Source organism: Drosophila innubila (genome assembly GCF_004354385.1).
Source record: "Drosophila innubila isolate TH190305 chromosome 2R unlocalized genomic scaffold, UK_Dinn_1.0 1_C_2R, whole genome shotgun sequence".
Lineage (NCBI taxonomy): Eukaryota > Metazoa > Arthropoda > Insecta > Diptera > Drosophilidae > Drosophila > Drosophila innubila.
Window position 1 is genome coordinate 19404727 of NW_022995374.1, and position 21752 is coordinate 19426478.

At 38.3% G+C, this 21752-nt stretch overlaps 6 protein-coding genes across 7 annotated transcripts; 1 reads left to right on the forward strand and 5 right to left on the reverse strand.

The window, feature by feature from the left end:
• Window positions 1–80: 80 nt before the first annotated feature.
• Window positions 81–7258, reverse strand: LOC117783279. Its single transcript, XM_034620601.1, has 4 exons — window positions 7098–7258; window positions 6770–6924; window positions 2756–6029; window positions 81–2200 (listed from the first exon to the last, which is right to left on the reverse strand). The coding sequence occupies exons 1-4, from the start codon at window positions 7153–7155 to the stop codon at window positions 669–671; spliced, it is 5019 nt and encodes a 1672-aa protein (XP_034476492.1). The 5' UTR covers window positions 7156–7258; the 3' UTR covers window positions 81–668.
• An 843-nt stretch (window positions 7259–8101) lies between these two features.
• On the forward strand, window positions 8102–15297 carry LOC117783483 (uridine-cytidine kinase-like 1). 2 transcript variants are annotated; one of them, XM_034620893.1, is made up of 9 exons: window positions 8102–8274; window positions 9407–9619; window positions 12962–13257; window positions 13323–13429; window positions 13689–13859; window positions 13924–14060; window positions 14119–14305; window positions 14397–14990; window positions 15054–15297. In XM_034620893.1, the coding sequence occupies exons 1-9, from the start codon at window positions 8210–8212 to the stop codon at window positions 15168–15170; spliced, it is 1887 nt and encodes a 628-aa protein (XP_034476784.1). In that variant the 5' UTR covers window positions 8102–8209; the 3' UTR covers window positions 15171–15297. The 2 variants fall into 2 exon arrangements, with proteins under 2 accessions (XP_034476784.1, XP_034476785.1); XM_034620894.1 differs by lacking the exon at window positions 9407–9619 and having other exon boundaries at window positions 15054–15194.
• Window positions 15298–16217: 920 nt separating this feature from the next.
• On the reverse strand, window positions 16218–17454 carry LOC117783484 (cuticle protein 16.8). The gene is made up of 3 exons (XM_034620895.1): window positions 17304–17454; window positions 16870–17229; window positions 16218–16419 (listed from the first exon to the last, which is right to left on the reverse strand). Exons 1-3 carry the CDS (start codon window positions 17322–17324, stop codon window positions 16237–16239), a joined length of 564 nt encoding a protein of 187 aa, XP_034476786.1. The 5' UTR covers window positions 17325–17454; the 3' UTR covers window positions 16218–16236.
• An 871-nt stretch (window positions 17455–18325) lies between these two features.
• On the reverse strand, window positions 18326–19375 carry LOC117785265 (trypsin alpha). The gene has a single exon (XM_034623194.1). It carries the CDS (start codon window positions 19336–19338, stop codon window positions 18508–18510), a length of 831 nt encoding a protein of 276 aa, XP_034479085.1. The 5' UTR covers window positions 19339–19375; the 3' UTR covers window positions 18326–18507.
• Window positions 19376–19489: 114 nt separating this feature from the next.
• Window positions 19490–20101, reverse strand: LOC117785266. Its single transcript, XM_034623195.1, has 2 exons — window positions 19905–20101; window positions 19490–19816 (listed from the first exon to the last, which is right to left on the reverse strand). Exons 1-2 carry the CDS (start codon window positions 20040–20042, stop codon window positions 19637–19639), a joined length of 318 nt encoding a protein of 105 aa, XP_034479086.1. The 5' UTR covers window positions 20043–20101; the 3' UTR covers window positions 19490–19636.
• Window positions 20102–20333: 232 nt separating this feature from the next.
• Window positions 20334–20889, reverse strand: LOC117783749 (lysozyme P). The gene has a single exon (XM_034621292.1). The coding sequence runs from the start codon at window positions 20887–20889 to the stop codon at window positions 20365–20367; it is 525 nt and encodes a 174-aa protein (XP_034477183.1). The 3' UTR covers window positions 20334–20364.
• Between the last annotated feature and the right edge of the window lie 863 nt (window positions 20890–21752).

Sequence of the window (21752 nt, forward strand, 5' to 3'; positions counted from 1 at the left end):
TATATATACCCCAAATAAAATAAGGCAACACTTTCTTTTTATTTATTTACAGTTGGCTTTATTTATACTGATTTCATTGATTTTTTTTTATGTGCATACTCACAAAAAACATTTCTTCGAGTCCCCCTGCTGACCCGGTGACCCCTACAAAGTGTGTGCGTACTTATTACATGAACTGTTGAGCAAATCAAACAGCTTCGATTAACTTGGTTAATCTCATTACAAAGGCAAATCATAAAGAATTTTCACTACAATTATTCATCTCGCTAATTCGATGCACAGACTTGATTTAAGTTATTCTTTTTGTTTTTCAAAATGTGTGTTATAAGTATATATAAAAATTTTTCCTAGAACCAAAACAAATGGTAATGCAAAATTAAGGCGCATATGCATAAATCTAAATATATGCTTTAATATATATAAGATAAGATAAGGATAAGTATGTGGATATATGGATATGGATTAAGGGGTGAGTATAAAAGCATCTTTTAGTGGGGAAGACGAAGACAAATACCATAAGAAATGAACAAAATATTTGCATACAACTATTATAGAGTATATAACTATATGCTATATGTATATAGATATATATATATATATAAGTATGTATATGTATAATATATATGTATATATTATATATAGAGCATTCACAATCGTTTACATCAGAGCTAAGTTTGATGTTCGCTGCCACTGGGACTGCTGGTGTTGTTGGTGTTGTTGTTATTGGTGTTGCTGTTGTTGCTGCTGCTGCTGTTGTTGTTGCGCAACATGAGCCTGGATAGACTCGTATTTGGTTCGCTGAGCGAATAAATTTCGGGCTCAAAAACTGGCGGACATTCCATATTTGGATAATCCGGTGTTTGGGCTTTTGAATCCAGCGAATTGGTGTTGGTTACTTTTGGTGTTGTTGCTGCTGTTGCATCCTCTTTAAGAGCAGCAACTGTTGAAGCTGTTGATGCTGTTACAGATGGTGTTGCTGCTGTTGTGGTTGCAGTAGCTGCTGTTGTTGCTGTTGGCGGCGGCGGTGCTGGTGGCAATGGCGGCTGCAACGCTTCCGATGCACAGAGATTGGTGTTGGAGCGATAGCTGCGCTGTGTGGGGAATATAACCTGTGAGAAGATCTCCTGATCACAATCCGCCTCCAAATCGGCGTTGCTGGGCAGCTGCTGTTGCTGTTGTAGCTGCAATTGTTGCTGCTGCTGTAACTGCAACTGTTGCTGCTGCTGCTGCTGTTGTTGATGATGATGATGATGATTGAAGAGCGTGCGATGAAACAGCGGTGAGCCTAGAAAACGGTTCTCCTTGGAGGGACGCGTTGGTGTTGCACTTGCAGCCGACGCCGATGAGGACAAGGACAACTTGGCCGAGCTATTAATGGGTGCGGAATTCTTACGTGGAGCATCATATTTAGTGCCCACAACTCTATCCCTCAAGTCTTGATTGTACGTTTGGCTTTTCTTAATGTTGCTGCTGCTGTTGTTGCTGTTGCCAGCCATGTTGTTGCTGCTGGCCATGTTGCTGGCATCGAGAGCATGATTCGATTTCGATTTCTTATTCAATGGCAGCGTCATTGTCATCGGTGTAAATGGAAATCGTCGATCGCTGCTGCTGTTGTTGCTGCTGCTGCTGGATTTACTTTTGCTCTTCTTGTTGTTGCTGCTGCTGCTGCTGGAGATGCTGCTGGATTCCGCTGGATCATGACTCGATTTCTTGCTGCTCTTGTGCAGGAAACTGGAGAAATGCTGTGAGGCGCGAAAGAAATTCGAGCGTGTGCTTTGTTGTTGTTGTTGCTGCTGCTGCGATTGTTGTTGTTGCTTCTCCTGTTGCTGCTGCTGCTGGTGTTGTTGTTGTTGATGGAGTTGCTGTTGTTGCTGCTGCTGCAGTAGCAACTGTTTTTCATACTCATTGCAGCTGGATTGCCTGGAAATACTGATGTTGGTGCTGCTGCTGTGGTTGTTGTTGTGATTGTGGCTACTTGTTGTTGGTTCATCACCAAAGATGAGCTCATAGCCAAAGTCACGCAACTTTTGTCCCTCCATCGTGCGTGTCCGTTTAATGCTCTCATCATCCGGCTTGAAACTGTACTCGTAGTCCGGTGTCTTGGGCAAACTGCGTCCTTGAATCTTAGCCGGAGGTTCTCCATTTCCATTTCCATTTCCCGCTGACTTGGCACTCGTTGTAGCAGCTCCTGTTTGATTCCCTGCAAGAATTAGACAATTAGAATATTACTGAGAACACCAAAAGAGCTGAGAAAAAAATGTAAATTTTTTTAAAACTTTAAACCTTCATAACTTTGTAAAATCTTAACCGATTTCCGCGCAAAAATATTAATTTTTTCATTATATTGCCTCTATCTTGATTTTGCGTCCAAATTGGAAAACTCAATTTTTTCTCATTAAAATCCATTTCCTTCATAAATTTCACTTAATACTTTTCGAAATTCTCATAACTAGGTCAAATCTTAACAGATTTCCTTGCGAAATGTTTTTATTATTTGGCCTCTATATTGATTCTGTATTATTTATTTTTAGTTTACTGTCATAAGTTTGTCAAATCTTCAATTTCTTTAAAATCAGGCAACTATTTCTATAATTGAATTTCTTCTTGTTTCTAGAGATATTTCAAGAAAACTCACAGATTAGGTATTTCGTATTGTCTTTAAAATGCTATAGAAATTTTGCTGAAATCGGCAAACTATTTCTACCATTTCTTTCTAAGCCTTACAATATTATTCAGATGTCGTATGATTGAATACCTTGTGTTTGTTGACTGGCATTGGAGTCGGTTCTCATGTGCTGTCTGTTGTGCTTCTCAATGCCCAAATGGACACGATTGTTGTACATTTCCTGTGACTCCTCCAGTTGCTTGCGCAGCATCAGATCCTTCAGCGTCATATACCCCTGTATATTATTTGGCTGATGATGTGCATCCAAGGTGCAACCATCTCCGCCCGCTTTCTTGGTCATGAACGATGATTTCGTATGCGTTGTAGAGTGATGATATTCAAAGACCTCCAGATTGGGATTCGAGGCATGAAGATAATGATAAGGTACCTTCTTCAAGCTCGATTTACTGCTGGGACTTTGACTCTGGCTGGGACTCTGACTTTGACTGGGACTGGGACTATTGCTCTCCTCGAAACTTGGTTGCTGCATGGAGCTGAGCGTGGGAGCGGGAGAATTCGGTGGTCCCAGGCTGAAGGAGGCGGTGCTTACCACGGAGCTGCGACTGGAGCTGCGTGATAATTTGCGTGGTGGCTCCGGAACGGGTACAACGGTGGACGCTCCTGTTGCGCCGCCTCCAAGTGCTCCAACTGCTCCTCCTGATCCGCCAACTGTTCCTGCACCCAGTTTCACCGTCGGCGTCGGCGGCTGTGCGGGATCATGATATCCTGGTGTATTGGCACCTATCTGTATACCACAACTGCCTCCGGGCACCTTGCGAAATGTCTGAAAATTTGCCGTTGGCACTGGAATATCGCTGGAATTGGATTTGGCTGTATTGCTCTTAAATGTGCCCATGGTGAACTTTCTCAGTGAATCAAAATAACCACGATCCACCTTCGCGCCATGATTATTACTGTTACTATGACTCAGACTGCTGGTGGGCGTGGCCGACAATGTGGCAATCACATCCTTCGATGCTTGAGGCGATGGCGTACAGAGATTTGTATTAATCAGCGCATCGTTCTCCTCCTCGCCAGAGCTCTCGTTCTCCGAGTACAGATCCTTGCTGGTACAGTTGGCAACACTCACCGCCGGCACTTTGAGCGAGGCAATCCTCAAGAATTCCACCCATTGATTTAGTGCATCCTGCGATTCAGCGGCAAAGTAGAAACTCTTGGCCGTATGATAAACCTTAAAGGCATGTGGCTTCGAGTGCACCTCCTTGGCCAAGGAGACGGTGAATCCCGGCAAGAAAATGACCAAGCTGGCGCTGCTGCTCTGCTTGCTGCGAAACCCATAGAGTATCGTGTCCAGCATCACAAAATAGATACGTGCCCAGTAGGTGACTCCGCGCAGATTCTTGGTGCGTCTGTAGAGATGTCCCTGGATGTCACCGGTGCCCAGCAGCTTTAGATTCGTATTCCTCCGCTTGGCCATCAAGCTGTGTTTCTTTTTTAGAGTCAATGTGCGCGTCTTGCTGGGCGTGAGCAGCTCACTAATCTCCTGCTGCTGCTGCTGGTCCTGGGAGGATATGCTTGTCATCTGAGCTGCCTGGGATTGCATGCTCGCCGGCTTTGGCGGCGGCGGCGGCACCACCGGCGGCGTCAATTCCCGCTGCTTGCGTGGACGCGGCGGAGGCGCTGGTGGCGTCACTAGCAGGAATTCCTTGCGCGGCTCTATTGCTGGCGGCGGCGTATCGGATTCTTCCTCCCCAGAATTGTCATAGGCCGGCGTGCTGTGACTCTTGTCGAGGCGTCCACGACGATTCTGTTGCTGCAGTTGCTCCTTGTGGATGAGGGACGCATTGATGGCCTCCGCCAGCGGCGGCGTCTCACGCGTGGCCAACTCAATGGCCTGGAGCAGCTCGGAGCTGGCACAGCTGCGCAACGTTTCCAGTGCATCCTCATCGCCCTCGTCGGCAAAGGGTATCGGCTCAAAGGTCTCCAGTATCGTGTTCTCCACATTGCATGTGAACTTCTCATTCTTCACCACATAATCCTCCACCTTCATGTTGGCATCAAAGCGCACCACTTTGCTAACACCTGGTTTATAGCGTTCCAACAGCTGCAGCTGCTGCTGGGACTCCAATCCCGCCTCCGTCAGCTGCTTCAGCTTACGTGCCTCATTGAGGAGTCGCTTGGCGGCATCCGCGCTCTCACTGGCGGCCAAACCAATGCAGGTGGTTGGTCTGGGCGCTATCTCCAGGCCATAGCCAAAGGAAATGGATTTATCGCGTATGCTAGGCGAACCCGGATCACAGTTGGTGACATTAGCTCCTGCTCCGCCTGGTTTACGCTCATGCCAGGAGGGTATCACCAAATGCGGATGCTTCAGACTGAGAAACTCATCGCCACATATGGTATTCCGGCGCTGCAGCAGCGCACGTGGTTTCGGATAATACAAACGCATCTCACGACTCACTGATTTGGCATCGGTGGGCGTTGAATCCGAGTCGGAATCGGAATCTGTGGCTGCCTGTGCCTCCACTTGCTCCACTGTCGCTCCAAGCAGTGCAGCTGGCTCTTCCCGCTGCCGCTGCACCTTCTCCCCTTTGTTATCGCCATTATCCTCGCTTTGGGGAGTCCTGGTTGCCGTCTCCAGCGTTAGGAAGGCGGCACGTGGACTTGGACTGGGCAAATTGTCCGCCCAACGATTGCTCATATTGCGCTTCTTGCTGGGCAAACGATACGGCTGCATATAGATCTGTCCATACATCTTGGTGTGCTTGGGACGCTTCTTCACGGTCAGTACGACATCCGGCAGCGCCTCCCGTAGGTGATGCAACACGGTCATGTGTTGCCAGCCCACAACTGTCTGGTAATTGATCTGTACAATCTCATCACCATCCTCGATCTTGCCCGAATTGTGAGCTGGCGAATTGTATTTGATGTCCGTCACCCGATGGATGCCATTGTAACTGGACTCGATATTGAAACCCAAATCCGATTCCCGTTTCTTTAAAGTCACCAGATTTAATGATGCCGGCTGCAACACCATGGGATCCGATATATCCTGTATAATAAAATTCGCCAGTCGTTCCAAACGTTCCGCCGTTGCCTTGATCTGTGCCACGGGACGCTCGGCAAAGCGATCCCTGTGTGCAATTGTGGCCAGTTCCAGGCCACATCTCAGCACATTGCCACAGTACTCGCGGTACATGTCCTGATTGCGAAACGGCAAACGCTCCAGATTCCCAATCAGCGGCTTTAATGTTGCAATCGTCCTGGTTATATCGTGTAACGTTCTCGTGTCAATCTTTGTGCTGTCCGCATGATTCTTGGCCAGCTCACGGTGCAGATTCCTCGCTGCGGTGCCCACATGCAGCGCCATAAACTGCAGATTGTCATTCTTCAGGTGATAGTGCTGAAATACATACAAATTTCTCAGTACAGTGGTACAAAAAACATTAAAATTCAATTTAATTAAATTTCATTTTCAAATATATATGCATTTAAAGTATATATAAATAAAATTTTCTCGAACTTTTTTTAAATATTCTTTAGTTTAAAAATGTACATAAGTATATTTAATATATTATATAAATAACTAACACATTTGTTTTTAAATAAATAAAAAAAATAATTTTAATAATATAAATATACCTAAACAAAATCCTACAGATGGTCAAGTAAATATATTATGAAAATACCATAAAAAATTTTAAAAACAAATATTTGTTTTCCTTCTTTATTTATATTATTTGTGTCATCAAAGCTTCTAATGATTTTCAGACCAATTCAAAAAAAAATAAACTTCTCTTGGGTTAAACTATTTTTTATAATTAAATAAATAATAAACGTATATTTTTGTTTTGTCAAAACAGTTACTTGACATACTGTATTTTTTTTTAACTTATACAGTTTGTCAAGTAATTGTTTGGCACAACCAACAAATTCACACATTTTTTTATTGTGTTTTTCAAAATATTTTATTATTTTTTTCTTAACTTGTTCATTAATAAATTTTAATGAAAAATAAATTTAATATATAAATAAATGTTAAAAAAAATTATTTGACTAGCTGTATATTGTTTTGAGTCAAAATTAATTTAAATATGTTAATTAATTTTAAAAAAAATTGTTTACACTTAATTAGACACTCACAAAGTTTCGCAGATTCTCCACGGCCTCAAGGACAATTTCCTGATGGCCGATCGCCTGCATGCCCAAATTTTCCAACTCATATGGCCGTATATTGAGCAGAGCACGTCCGCCGATTTCATGTTTTGAAAAATATCCTTTCATCGACTCGTCGAGACCTTGGCAATATTCATAAAAATATTAAAAATACAAATAATTATTTCACATGAAAGTTGTTTGTGAAAGGAATGTTGTTGTTGTGGTTGCTGCTGCTGTTGCTCTTGTTGTTGTTGTTGCTGGGTGGCTGCTGCACTTTTCCTTGACCTGTTAAGAGCACTACGATGTTGATTACCTCTTATCCAGTCTGTTACTTGATCGGGCGTCCATTCTGCTATATTTATATAGGCCATACTAATTATAAAAAGCACCAACTAAGCACGCATCTACTCCATTTTTAATTTGAACACAACATAAACAATTGATTAAAATAAAAAAGAGTTTTTGTTCAGACCAGGGCTGGCAACAACTAACTTATCTCATATTCACTGATGCCAGCTCAGCTATTTTATAGCTATTTCTGGGAATTTTAAGAATTCGATTTTTATAAAAATTTTAAAAGGTATGTAAGCCGGAAATCTGGTTATTTTAAATATATATTCAGCTGTGTTTTGTTAATAATGTACTTATAAAATTAAATAAAAAATTCACACAAAAACAGAAATAGAAATTTTTTCTCTAGGAAGTTGGCAGCACTGCACTTGCCGATAGTGCGATAGTTTTCTCATGGAAAATTCGTTAACACTGCTTACTCTGTACGCTGCTTAAACTGGTTCCGTTGAGAAATAGTCTCGACGCACAATTCAAATTAGATTAATCATTTAATGAGAATTTTTAGTTCGAAATAAAATAAAAAAAAAGTAAAGTTTTATAGTTTAATTTCTAAAACAATATCAAAAAAATCTACAAAATTCTTAAGGAAATTCTGTAAAAATTGCAAATTTTGATACGCTTTAAAAATTGATCACAATATGAAAATGGGCTTAAATGAGCAAGCCATGCCTGCTAGCCCGTTTTTTTTTTTTTGTGATATGGCTACAAAACAAGTTGGCAGCACTGCTACAACATTACAAACATAAAAATCATCTGTTACTGAAATTTTACTATTGTTTCAACCCCCAAAGCAAATAAAAATGAGTTTGCTCCATTCAAGATGTATATTTATTTTACTAATTTACATGAATCATCTACTTGTAACGATGTTTAATTCAGCATAGCATGAATACAAATAAAAACATCGCACGGTGCGCACGTTCTAAGTTCACACATATGTACATAATATACTATATATGTATGAATTTTAGTCATTAGCGGAGAGAGAGGCACGTCAGAATAATCACCGCGTGGTTGGGTTGGTTCATTTTAGCACATTGCAGTTGCAACAGCACCACAATAAACTGGGCAAATATGTCTGTAACCCAGACAAAACAAATTAAGTTTTATAATCCAGCGAGTTCCGCAAGCTCCGACAGGTAACATAAATATCAATCAATATGAAAATGGTGATAATAGTGAAGAGCGTGAAAATCCACCTAAAACTCATTCATCACTCGGCAGCCTAAAAAGTTGAGCACGCAATAAAAATACACATACATAATATGTACATACATATATAATCACAAAACCCATGCAGATACACACATGTATGTTTACATAAATATATAAAGACATACATAATTAAGCGTGTGATATATTGTAGCGTGGTTCTGTTGGATATCTGATATATTTATGAATACGTGCATGTAATATGTACTTTACATATTCTGCTACATTTGACAAATTAAATATTTTTGCTATTCAAATTCGATGTCAACGACGCGACGCTGCAGCAGAAATGATAACAAAAAAAAAACAGTTAAAACATAACGAAGCAGCAGATACAACAACAAAAGTAACAGCCAATGTTGCCAGAATTTTGACAGCTATAAACGGCTAGAAAAAAAAACAAAGTAGCAAGATAGAGAAGATATTAGTTAAATATGAAGAACAATACAGTAAAAAAGACAACATACAAAATAAATTGTATTTTTATTGTTTTTCTCTACTTAAAAAAACCCTTTAAAAATTTGAAAATATGTTAGAAGTAGCTTTAAATAAGCTAAACTGGCAACACTGCTACTCTACCTTTCGGCTGTACCTTCGACTGCGTCGTCGCTGTCGACGTCGACGGCGGCGTCAGTTGCTTTTAACCTTAGCTCTGCCAATCGAAAGACACTGAAATAGACAGCAGGCGATTGCGATTTCTTCACACATTTTAGTCATTCTCCAACGCGGCTGCAGCACACAGTATTTTCACCGGCATATCTGCATACATATATACATATATATAATTCGATATCGAGCAGAGATTTAACAACGCAATAATAACAATTTAATTCGTAAACACATGCTACTTTTTGGTAGCACACTGTAATTCGCATCACATGTGCATAAATTTCTGTGTGGGAGTGTGCTTTGTCCGTGCGTGTATGTCTGTGTTTGTGTGTGTGCGAGTGATTGACCCATTTCGCTGTTAAAATTCTCAACGCATACAAAGCCATTTGGATATTTTTGTTGTTGGCATTGCTCATTGGCTAAAATGAGCAGCATCACGTTTTTATGCAGCAAAGCGAGCAATAACAACAATAACAGCAACAAAGATGTGACGACTAAAGGAAAAGCAGCCACAGTTTCTTCAGTATTTCCAACAGCCGCATTACTAACAACAACAACAGCGCTTCAGCAGCAACAACAACAACTGCAAGCAACACCGCCGCACGCACAAATAGAACTGCTGCACAACAAATTGAAGAAATTGACGAACGGTCACAGTCACATGTAAATCACTGCATTTTTATTCACATTTTATTTAAAATACACATGGCACACAGTGAGTCAAGTAACTGTTTTGACAAAATAAAAATTTACACATGAAATAATTATGAATAAAACCTTTTTTATTTAGCAAATTATGTTGTGCATAATTTGTAATTTGTTAAAATAATTATTTGACAAACTGTGTATATGTTAATGTGTGTGTACTCAATTTTGTGTTTGTTGTATTTCATCTGTTATTGTTTTTGCATTTTTTATTTATATTTTTTGTCAAGTCTTTCAGACAGTGTGTGTGTGTGTGTATGTGTATATATGTATTCATATACAAGCACTAATTGTTTTGTTGTTGTTACTTTCGGTATTTGTTTCTGTGTTTAATTAACGTTCTTTTTTAATATCGTTTATCGTGTCGCTGCGTCGACTGTCAGTCGCTGTCGGGTTGGCATCGCAAATAAATATGTATGTATGTATGTACAGCGACAGCGTCATCAAATGCTGCTGCTGCTTTTGCTGCTGCTGCTGTTCATGTTGTTGTTTTTGTTTCTGTTTCAATATGGCTGCGATCAAGCCACGTCTGCTCCCTTAACACTTTTACCTTCTCTCTTACACACACACACAGACATTTTTGCAGACACAATTTTCACTCTCTCTCGCTCTCTCACGTTTTGTGTCCTGTAAACCCTCCAACCTGTTGGTCGCAGCACGTGGCAACAGCGTACTCCCTAATTTCCCACTCTCCGTTCTACACATTTTTCACTGTTCTATGCGTACATGAACATAAATGTAAATACATAAATATGTACATGTGTATGGATATATGTCCTATGTACACCAGTTTGTAGTTAAACTATAAATAACTGAAAAATTGGCCGCAGTAGCAGCAGCAGCAGCGCCATGAGGCAGAAAAATAAATGCGAATATCCATAGGAAAAAAAACCTATCTACGAAATACTTATGTAAATATGTCTGGGGCACCCATAAAAAGTGCAACGAACGGCATATGTTAGTGAAATTATGTACATATATGTATGTATGTGCATACTTGCCGGCATATGTATGAATGTATGTGTGACAGTAATGCAATTGGCAGAGCATCCAGCGTCGAATTGTCTGATTGAGTTCCATACATACATACAAACATTCAAACATATACAGTTAGTCGAGTAATTGTTGTGACTAAATAGAAAATGCAACCATCTTATTGTCAAATAAAAGATAAGATCTTCTTATAATTATTAACACAAGTTAAACAGAAGAAAAATGTGATAAATTGGGTTAACTATGTAAAAAAAATTATAATATATAAGAAAATAAAACTTAAAGCCATTCAAGTAAGTGTTTTGATAAAATTTAAAATTTACACAATTTCTTTTGCAAAAAAAAATATAGTTTTATGGATTTTTATTTTATAATTCATGTCTTCTTTCCTTCTATGGTTAGAACACGTTTAAAGTAAAAATAAGAACATAAGTGTGCATCAAAATATGTACATACATGTTCCAATTTGTTGAATCGAATACGATAAAATAATTCTGGGAACTGTACTTTTTTATTAACTTTTGGGCAAATTTGCAATGTGTGAGCATGAAATCAATGTTTCCCACACATCCATATTCATATGTATATATTTTAAAAGAACAGACAAATGCTCGTATGTCAATGTATACTGTCTAGCTTCTTTGTTTTTAATAGAAAATAAATATATAAATTCGGTATCGCATCATAAATCTGTTTAAAAGATCTAAGACTGCCTTTTTATTTGAGATATTACAATAACAGCACAATATTCTAGGAATCGAATGTCTGTCAAATGGAGTGAATAATTGGGTTTATTTGATTTTCTTTTTGAGAATAAGCAAACAAAGACTATTTAAAATTGATTCAGTTCTCAAAGTAAATAAATAAATCTGATCATTATTGTTTGATCTACCCGAATTTTTGACTGCAACTAAAAGCACTTTGCGGAAACAGTAGTGAAATAAATTTCACAATAAATACTACTAAAATGCTAGAAATATTTCAAATATGTATGGTGTGTAATGGGAAATTCAAAATTGTTATTTAAAGCCAGTGCTGCCGCTTTTGCAGTTTGCAATTTTTATTTAAAAAAAAAAGTGCTATTAGCAGAAATGTAGAATTTTTTTTATTTTTCTTTACCATTTTTGTATATAACTCAGTGGTTCGATTATATGAACAACTTGAAAGTGTTTACTCACTCTATTGCTGTGTTTTGTGATTGGGTTAAAATGCCAAAAATTTATAAGCAAAATTTACGTGCTGATTGGCTGCAAGATGAAAAGTTGAAGCAATGGATTCGCAAGGATTGCACTGATCGAAGAAGAGTATATTGTGCGTATTGCAAATCCGCTATAGGCGCAAAGTTTTTATATATCCGATACCACGCCGCCTCAAAAAACCATGTGGCTGCGATAGGCGCATTTACGCAAAAAAATAAGTTGCCTTTCGTTCGAAAGTCGATAAAAACGGAGGAATTAGATAGCATTATAAGTATTCTTTAATAGAATTGTTTAAGACATGAAATTGTGTTTCTTTTTAATACAAGAATTTTTTTTGTTAAATTCAGCAATTGTTTTTTCAAATCAAGAGATTCTCGCAGAGCTGTTTATTGCACCGTTCTCTCATTCACTCTCTCATTTCATCACACACTCATATTTAGCCGGCTTTTGGTTGATAATTTTTTGCAAATGTATGCATTTCACATTTGTATATATTTATACTTTTTGTATTTGCCGCGATTCGCCTTAAGTCGCGTGCCAACAAATCTTATCTCGCTTTTTACGTGAAGGGAACACCGTCTTATTTTTATAACCTGTACTTATAACACTTGATGTACTTTCATATATTAAATGGAAACTTCACAATGTCTATTAGTAATTTAGTATTTTAGACACGGAACACCGTATTATTTTTATTACCTACTTGATACAGTATGTCAAGTAACTGTTTTGACAAAAAATATAAGCGTATATGTTTCTTATTTTTAAAAATAGTTAAATTTTGTTTATGTTATTTACTTGTTCTAAAAACTATAAAAAAAAAATAAAAAAGACAGATATAATTTAATAAAATAATACTCGTATGTTTCTTATTCCTTAAAAAAGATAAATCTTGTTTAAATTTTTACTTGTTTAAAAAATCATAAACGATTATAACAAAATAGAAAGAAACAAATGATAAATATGCATCATTTTTAGCAATAAAAAAAGTGATCTTTTATGAGTTACTTGACTAACTGTATATTAAATGGAAATTTCACAATGTCTTTTAAATTTTTCAATTTATCCACTGATTTCTAACAATATTTATTAATTTTTTAATTTACAGCGATGATCGCTCTGATGTGACGGAACCGCTTCACATTGATCCCTTTGGGGTGGATCAGGGGACCAGTGAGTTGAACTGTTGCCCGGCGTCACCCACAACGGTGCCGGCGAAGTCGTCATTAGAGTCGCCTATGCGGAAATCGGGGCGACGACAACGTACCACATCCATTGGAAACCAGACGACCACTGCCAATCCGTCCGAATGCATAATAAGGTCCAATAATCGCACCATTTATACGGCAGGACGACCACCTTGGTATAACTGTGCCGGACAGCAGGTGGAACCCTTTGTCATTGGTGTGTTGAGTACCCATTGTTGTTGTTGTTGAGGAAATGCTTATTGAGAGTTTTCCTCCGTGCAGGCATTTGCGGTGGCAGCGCGTCCGGAAAGACGACTGTAGCGGAGAAAATCATCGAGAGTCTGGACGTACCCTGGGTGACTCTACTGTCCATGGATTGTTTTTACAAGGTGCGTGTTAATTAAAATAATAAATAAACTATTCTTGTAATGCAATGCCATTGAAATAAATAAAAAGTAATGATTAATCAATATTAAATTTAAATAACATTCAAAAAATAACTAATCATTTATGTTTTTAAAAAAACACAAAAAAATTTTAATTAAAATTTTTGTATTTTTTAAAGTATGTTAAATATTTTTTTGAACTTTTAATACTAGCAATATATAAATAAAGAACTACAACTAATGTTTCAAAATGCATTCACAGATTCTAAATGAGAAACAACATGAACAGGCAATCATCAATGAATACAACTTTGATCATCCGGATGCATTTGACATTGACTTGCTGGTCGATGTGCTGACCAAGCTGAAGGAGGGACGTAAGGTTGAAGTTCCCGTCTACAATTTTGTGACGCACGGACGCGAAAGTCAGACGGTAAGCAGATTAAATTCAAGATTAATCGCCTTTTCATTTAATGTATCAATCCATTCTCTTTTAGAAAACTATGTATGGCGCCAATGTCATAATTTTTGAAGGCATACTTACTTTTCACAGTCCCGAGGTGCTGAAACTCCTGGACATGAAAATATTCGTAGACACAGATCCGGACATACGTCTGGCAAGAAGGCTCAAACGGTTAGAAAATTATAAAATCAATTGTCAAATAATATAATTTATATTATTTTATTTGCAGTGATATCTCACAACGTGGACGCGATTTAAGGGGCGTACTGAAGCAATACCTGAACATGGTGAAACCTTCGTATGCTAATTATATAGCACCCACAATGGCACATGCTGATATTATAGTGCCACGAGGCGGGGAGAATACGGTGGCTATAGCTCTAATAGTGCAGCATGTGCACACGCAATTGCAATTGGTAAGATATTAAAATTGATTAATAAAAAAAAAAAAACAAACAATTTTTTAATTATAATATACTATACTTATTCCAAATTTGTTTGTTGCAGCGCGGCTTTAAGCTACGTGAAACTTTGGCCAATTCGTATAAGGATCAGCCAATGCCAGATTCGTTGCATTTACTGCATCCGACGCCTCAGATTAAGGGACTGCACACGTTCATACGCTGCAAGAATACGTCGCGGGATGAATTCATATTCTATTCAAAGCGTCTCATACGACTGGTGATTGAGTATGCGTTAAGTTTGTTCCCCTTCAAGGCGACGTGTGTGGAGACGCCCCAGGGTGTCCTATATGAGGGAAAGCGCATGGAGTCGCGAAAAATCTGCGGCGTGTCCATATTGCGTGCCGGGGAAACCATGGAACAGGCAGTTTGTGATGTATGCAAGGACATACGTATTGGCAAGATCCTTATACAGACAAATCTGAAGACTGGTGAGCCGGAGCTCTATTATTTGAGGCTGCCCAAAGACATAAAAGACTATAAAGTGATACTGATGGATGCTACAGTTGCCACTGGTGCCGCTGCCATGATGGCTATACGTGTACTCCTGGATCACGATGTGCCCGAACAGAATATCATTCTTGCCTCGCTGCTGATGGCCGAAATTGGTGTCCACTCGATTGCCTATGCCTTTCCCAAGGTAAACGTTAATAATTAAATACAAGTTAACTTTTAATAACATCTAGTTCATCTTCTTTGGTAGGTTAAAATTGTTACTTCCGCTCTGGATCCGGAGATAAATAGTAAGTTTTATGTTATACCCGGCATTGGTAACTTTGGCGATCGCTACTTTGGCACTGAACCCTCTGATGAATACTAAAAAAGGGCCAACAACAAACCAAGTTTCTTAAGTAATATTCCTAGGCTATAAATGAAATCGTTACTTAAATTATCAATTCAAAAAAAGGTGCATTTTACTTTTTATTTTATTGGAAATATGAAAAACAAAAGCAACGAGTAACATTTAATTCAGCAACTGCTACGGTATCCCTTCTTATATCCTTTTCAAATGACTGCAACTGCTTTTTTAATTCCGAGTCAATCATGACACCATTTTGAATATAGAAAAATTATTTTAATATGGACGATGTTGACGATTTTTAATGACATTGCGACCTTGGATTATTATGGATTTTAAAAGAAGTTTTTATTTGATAATAACAAAAAGGGGATAAATCGACTCGGCTGTTGATAATAATCAAGAATATGTATACTTGATGGAGTCTGCCGCGCCTCTGTCTGCCATATGGGCATGGGCACAGGGTATATTAATAATAAGCTATACTTACTGCTTGGTCGTGCTAATTGCCATCGTATTGCACGGTTCCCGGGATCCACATAAGAGAAGGCTCCACGTACGACGCCTGAGCCATCGGAGACCTCTGTGTGCCTACGTTTACACATGTGTAGTATATGCATATACTAACTCGGTACCCTATAAAATTATTCTTCAAATAAAGTTTAATGAGCTATTGAAATCAGGGACTGTAACTGTTGTAAGTTTTAAAATACAAAAACTTTTATTTTTATTGAAAAAATTCAAAATAAGAATTAAAATTGATTTATATTATATAATTCTTTCCTGATATCGCTAATTACGACTAAGATTGCTTTGTTTTTTTTTAATTAGCCGTTGTGCTTTCCGCCATAATAAATTACGGCTGTATTCATCGAATATTTATCGGAGCTGCCAACTTGTTTATTTAAAAACTACACTGCAGCCCTGCAAAAAATTTTCCGTTACAAATATGGGGAAAACGGTATAAGCAATTTCTACTTTACAGCACTGTCGACAGATATTTGACAAATGGCAACGCTAATTTAAATTTAAAAATATAAAGTAACGAGTATGCATTCAAATTAAACGTTTATTGTTATTTGGCAATTTATGGATGATATTGTCCATTGTCAATGTCACTGTGCTCCGACTGCGCCGCCAGAGCCAAACGTTGTGCCTCTTGCTGTGCCCCAATGGCAGCATGTTCAGCTGCGATTCGGTCGAACGCGTTCAAGTGCTTTTGGGTTGCATGAATGACGGCGGCACTTCCACGGGGAGCAGCTGAAAGTGCCTGCAATAAACAATGAAATGAAAATAAAATTAGTGCTTTCGAAATTGGCACAATGTGCAATCATTAGAGATGGAACTATGTTGAATTTTACCGTTAAAAATAGCCTGATTTGAAAATAAAAGAAATATTTATGATTTTAGCGATTTTCTTTACGTTAAAAAAAACTTAAAAACCCCTCAAAAATAACTAAATTGGCATCGGAATATATCGATCATGACATCGATGCCCGATTCATTGATCATTTTGATATTATTACAAAGTGGGTCAATCACTCCCCACGGTCTCTAATTTTAGGGTCTTATTTTGCTGCAAACTTACTCTATTTATCTCATTGAGTTGAAAAACAAGAGACACGAGATAAAGCGAATATGCTACTTTATAATTTTACCACAGCATTGATGTATGCGCTCACATCCCTAATTCACGCCCTCATCTCTAAGCCGTACTTACTGCTTGGCCTGGTGTGTGGTTGGCGTGTTCTTGTGCAATGCGATTGTAAGCTGCCAAATGCCGCTGCTTGGCTGCCTTGACGGCAGCGCTGTCTTCCAGCTGATGACTCAGCTGCGGATGGAAGCCGTGCTCATCGGCAACGTATTGCACGGTGCGCACTTCATTCCTGGGATCCACGTAGGAGAAGGCACCACGTATGACGCCCGAGCCATCGGAGACCTCTGTGTGTTGCCGATCGACATGACCAGGAGTGCGTCCTGCCTGATAGCTGAACACATACGGACTGGCAGGTGCATGTGGCTCCGGAGTGCTGCTCAAATGCGACACGTCCGCCTGACTGACACCCAATGCACAAACGACCTTGCAAGATTAAAACCGGATATATAATTATTATTTATTCTAAGTGCTATTGTAATTGTGTGCCTGACGCTTACCAAGATGATAAACTGTTTCATGTCGTGTTGTGTCTTCGTTGAACTGTGATAGGAAACTGAAATTGAAATCAAAACCTGTGGCAAATATTTCTCAGGCGCAGTAGTTGAAAACAACCGAAGACAGAAGACAGAAAACTGGTCTTTCTCAGAGCTTCAACTTTTCAGATTCGCGTTTTATATTATTGTTAAAAGCTTTAAAGCCAAAACTTGTTTATTTAACTTTTGTTTCCCTTCGATTTCGCACTCATAAACAAGACGTGTTATCGTTAAAATTTAAATACATTTTTTACAATAACTAATAATATGTATATACAATATATATACTCAAATCTGTTAATCACAATCTGGAAATTGTCAGACTCATTTGAACTTACGCGTATTTATAAATTTATTATCATTTGGTACCCTATAAAATTGTTTTTACCCTAAAGTTGAATGAGCTATAGAATTAAATTAAGTAAACAATTTAAATATATTTATTTATTTTTAATTCTAAATTCATGTTAATATGTTAAGAATTTATTTATTTTAAATACTTTATTTATTTAGCGTCGACCTTAATTAATCAAAAAAAATAAACTATTTATTTAAAAACCAAATATAAACTTGCTTTTATACTTGAAATTTTTTGAATAAAAGTGAAATGAGTAACTACAAGTTGCAAATGATTTTAAATACGGAACTGTTAAAAGTTTAAAAATATAGATAACGGGAAAACTCATATTTTGAATTTCATAATAAAAGTAACGAAACCGTTAGTTTTGATTTAAATAAAAAAGTTACGAAACACCTATTTTTGATTTTAATATAAAAGTTGTTCGCATCCTTTATTTCAAAAGTTAAAAATCATTGCAAATTCGAAACTTTTAAAGAAAAATTAAAAATAATAGGTAAAAATGAATTTTATTATACAAATTATAGCTATAACTATGAAACATTTTTAGTGAATTGTTAATTTTTCTCCATAATTGTTAGTTCGTTAGTTAGTGCCTGATTTTAAAGTGTTCTAAGAAGTTTAAAAAGTTGATTAACAATTTCATCTGAGTCTTCATAAGTTTTAGACATTTCAAACTTTTACATAGGAACTACGTACTTTTAACTTACAAAAGCAATTAAATGCAAATTAAATATTTCATATTTGTGTACTTAAATATACAGTGAGCACTTGAAAGCAGCAAAAATCTTAGTTAACAAAAATGTAGCACTAGGCTAAGGTGCTTAGAGTCTGTGCTAGCCAGGCTCCATAGGCTGTGACATAGGTGTAGACGCCCGGATACTGAGCATTGGCACAGCCCAAACCCCAGGAGACAATGCCGAGTAGCTTAAAGCGTCCACCAACTTTGGTGATCAGCGGACCACCCGAATCTCCCATGCAACTGTCACGATCGCCGAGTCCAGATTTGCTGCCGGCACAGAACATAGTTCCGGTAACGGTGCCAGCGCCAAAATAGTTTTGTGTACATCGCAGGCGATCCATTTGGACAACTGTGGTATAATGCAGACGCGGCGACGTGACCACCTGGTCAACCGATGTGGATCCCCAGCCGCTGACAAAGAGCTGCGCCTGGACGGGCACATTATCCGTGGACACGACCAAACTAATGGGCTGTATAGCTGAACTATAGACAAGTGACTTTTGCAGCAATACCAAGGCAATGTCATTGTTCATATGCGTGGGAGCATTGAATTGTCCATGGGGTATAATGCGACGTGCACGGATATAGCTGCCACCACTTGACCACAAAGTGGACCCGGCTCTTATGGAGTAGCTCTGAGGCTCGTCGACTTTCACCACACAGTGGGCGGCAGTGAGAATAACATTGGGTGCAATTATTGTACCGCCACAGATATGTCGAGTGCCCAACTGCAAGGAGACCTGATGCGGAAAGTGCGTGATGTTTGTCGCCCAGCCACCGACAATGCGACCATCCTGTGGACCTGGACGACTGTTGACTGCTGTTGGCAGGATATCCTCCTGACCAGCTACAATTGCCAGCCAAACGAGTAATAATAGTTGAGGATACGAGTACAGCATGTTTGGATGCGGTTGCTGATTTAGTGATAAAGTTCTCTGCTCGCTACAAGCAACTTATATAGCCCTACATATCTCTGGGCTTATCGCAGTTTCTTGTTTGCCAGCCCAGAGTCAAGGGCCGCCAGGTGACCATCATCATCATCATCATCAGTTTGACGGGATTAACCTCAGTCGAGGTCATGACAAGATATATTTATGAACATATATGAGAGCAAGTGCGAGTGTCGAAATCATAGTGATAGTGGAAGCTGTTTGCAGTCGTGCAGTTTATCTAATGTCTAGGCTTTTGCTCTTCCAATCATCTTTCCATAGCCATCACCTGTTCCTTGAGGTAATCCAAATGATTAACGCTGTCTTGCATCACATCATACTGATAACCCACATGCTGTAGTATCAGACTCATCTTCTGCAGATTCTGATTACTATAGTCCGACACGACATCGACTTGTGTAAAATTCTTAAGAGTTTGATGCATAACCTAAGCAAATATATCGAAAATTAATTGTGTTTAACTATATATATTAGTGGGTCAAATAAATTGGTAGTCACTGTATGCATATTCCTACCTCATTTGTTTTGGAGCCTCGCACCACTTGCCTGGCCACAGAGCCCAAATTGTTCACATTAACGCCAACGCGAGCGCATAGACGTTTTTTGGAATCATCAAACAAATGTCGGGCACTGGAACTCGATGCTGATGCCATTTTATTACTATTATTAAATTGTAATTTTCACTATTTTCCGCGTAAACAAAGCGAAAAGGGCCAAGGTGAGTGAATACTAAAACCGAAGGCTGCCACCCAGTAAAAATTTCCGATCTGGCAGCTTTTTGAGCTAAGATGGGTATTGCTGCCAACTCGTTTTAATAGTCATGCCGCAGCACGAACGGATTTGAAATATTTCGTTAGAATGTAAATTGTGTTTTGGATGTTGAGTTCAGTAAATTACAAGCTGAAAGATTTTTTTAAATTATATATTTTTTTATGTACATTTTAAGTAAAAATTATTTTAAATTATCCTTAAGGTTTAACCAAAAGTATATCTGGCCCTTCGTTTAAAACAATGATTTACATTCGGCTTGACACCTTGACAGCGATTATTCCATGCAACCCAGGCGCTGAATCCTTGCTGTTGCCTTATATACTTAGCACAGGCTATAGAATACCTTATATCATCGCTGAGTAATAATCGGCAAGGCAGGCGACACAAATCCGTTGAGGGTCGTCCATCTGAAGGTTTGCACCAGTAGCGGTCATTGATTTGGAACAATCCCCAGTCCACGGAACCATCCACATTGGAAGGATTAATAGCCTTTGTATTGAATGAACTCTCACCCTCAACGAGACAAATCCAATCCGAGAGTTCATTGTAGGGCACGCCATATCGGTAAAGCCGACGGGCCAGATTACATTTTCCCACCTGGTGGCAGCTAATCGTCCTTAGACTTATAACGATTAACAAGGGCAGCACAAGACAAATCCGCAACGTTTCCGGCATTTTCTTCAAATGTGGACTGTTCGAAGTGGTGGACCACACTTTTATAGCCTCCATTCGGTCAGTTAATTCTGAATAGGTACCTGCTCAGTCTAATTTTGTTCTTGAACAACTCTCAAGTGGACCAACACTTGGGCATAAATTAGAGCACTGGTCAACAAAATTACAGCCAATCAGTTATCTGTGTACAGTTAATCAAATAATTGTGTTGAGAAAAAAATTTACTTAATAGTTTCGTATTTTTCAAAATAGTAAAATGGCATTTATTTGTTTTGCTAAACATTTTTAGAAGCCATAAGCAACTTTTATACATTTTTTTTAGGTGTAATCCTAAATAAATGCTGTAATAAAAAAAAAAAAAAATCAAAAATTGTGTTAACCTGTGTTATTTAGCAGAGCATTCAATTGAAAAGATATATGGAGTGGGAAATGCTCGACATTTAGCAACAACTCCACACATGAGTTTCACTTTCAAAAGCCGCCTCTGAGCACGTTTCAATATTATTGTTAAACAGACACCCCTTGAAAGTTGTCGGCGCCGCGTGCGATCCTAAAATGGAATGGAGAGAACACTTGTCGAAATAAAACAATCAAAAATGTCATTCAACTTGGAATCAAGTTTGTTTAATTATATCTTATTCTACAATGTTTGTATTAAAATTATACAAATACACAAAAGGGTGATTACTACCTAGGATTACAAATAAGAGTTATGAGTTTTAAAAAATCAAACCCAAAATATAAGTTAAATTAAAAAGTAATCGTTAAGATCAGAGAATCAAAACAAATATCGGTTACGGTTTCGGTTCCGTTACATCCCGAAATAACTATTTCGGTAAAAGGTTCTATTTCAGTTTTTTTCTTTCGGTTCCGGTATCAGTAACAGCACGTAGCGGTACTACAAATCAATTTTGAAACAT

Bases quoted from the DNA above. Each gene is read 5' to 3' on its own strand.
- LOC117783749 (XM_034621292.1), bottom strand. From the start codon at position 20,889: ATGGAGGCTATAAAAGTGTGGTCCACCACTTCGAACAGTCCACATTTG.
- LOC117783279 (XM_034620601.1), bottom strand. From the start codon at position 7,155: ATGGCCTATATAAATATAGCAGAATGGACGCCCGATCAAGTAACAGAC. The intron at 6,925-7,097 runs GTAATCAACATC...AATATTGCCAAG, and splicing joins AGTAACAGACTGGATAAGAG to GTCTCGACGAGTCGATGAAA. The intron at 2,201-2,755 runs GTATTCAATCAT...TAATTCTTGCAG, and splicing joins TGCCAGTCAACAAACACAAG to GGAATCAAACAGGAGCTGCT.
- LOC117783483 (XM_034620893.1), top strand. From the start codon at position 8,210: ATGTCTGTAACCCAGACAAAACAAATTAAGTTTTATAATCCAGCGAGT. The intron at 8,275-9,406 runs GTAACATAAATA...GTTTTTATGCAG, and splicing joins AGTTCCGCAAGCTCCGACAG to CAAAGCGAGCAATAACAACA. The intron at 9,620-12,961 runs GTAAATCACTGC...TTTAATTTACAG, and splicing joins ACGAACGGTCACAGTCACAT to CGATGATCGCTCTGATGTGA.
- LOC117785266 (XM_034623195.1), bottom strand. From the start codon at position 20,042: ATGGCATCAGCATCGAGTTCCAGTGCCCGACATTTGTTTGATGATTCC. The intron at 19,817-19,904 runs GTAGGAATATGC...ATATTTGCTTAG, and splicing joins GAGGCTCCAAAACAAATGAG to GTTATGCATCAAACTCTTAA.
- LOC117785265 (XM_034623194.1), bottom strand. From the start codon at position 19,338: ATGCTGTACTCGTATCCTCAACTATTATTACTCGTTTGGCTGGCAATT.
- LOC117783484 (XM_034620895.1), bottom strand. From the start codon at position 17,324: ATGAAACAGTTTATCATCTTG. The intron at 17,230-17,303 runs GTAAGCGTCAGG...TAATCTTGCAAG, and splicing joins TGAAACAGTTTATCATCTTG to GTCGTTTGTGCATTGGGTGT. The intron at 16,420-16,869 runs GTAAGTACGGCT...TGTTTATTGCAG, and splicing joins ACCACACACCAGGCCAAGCA to GCACTTTCAGCTGCTCCCCG.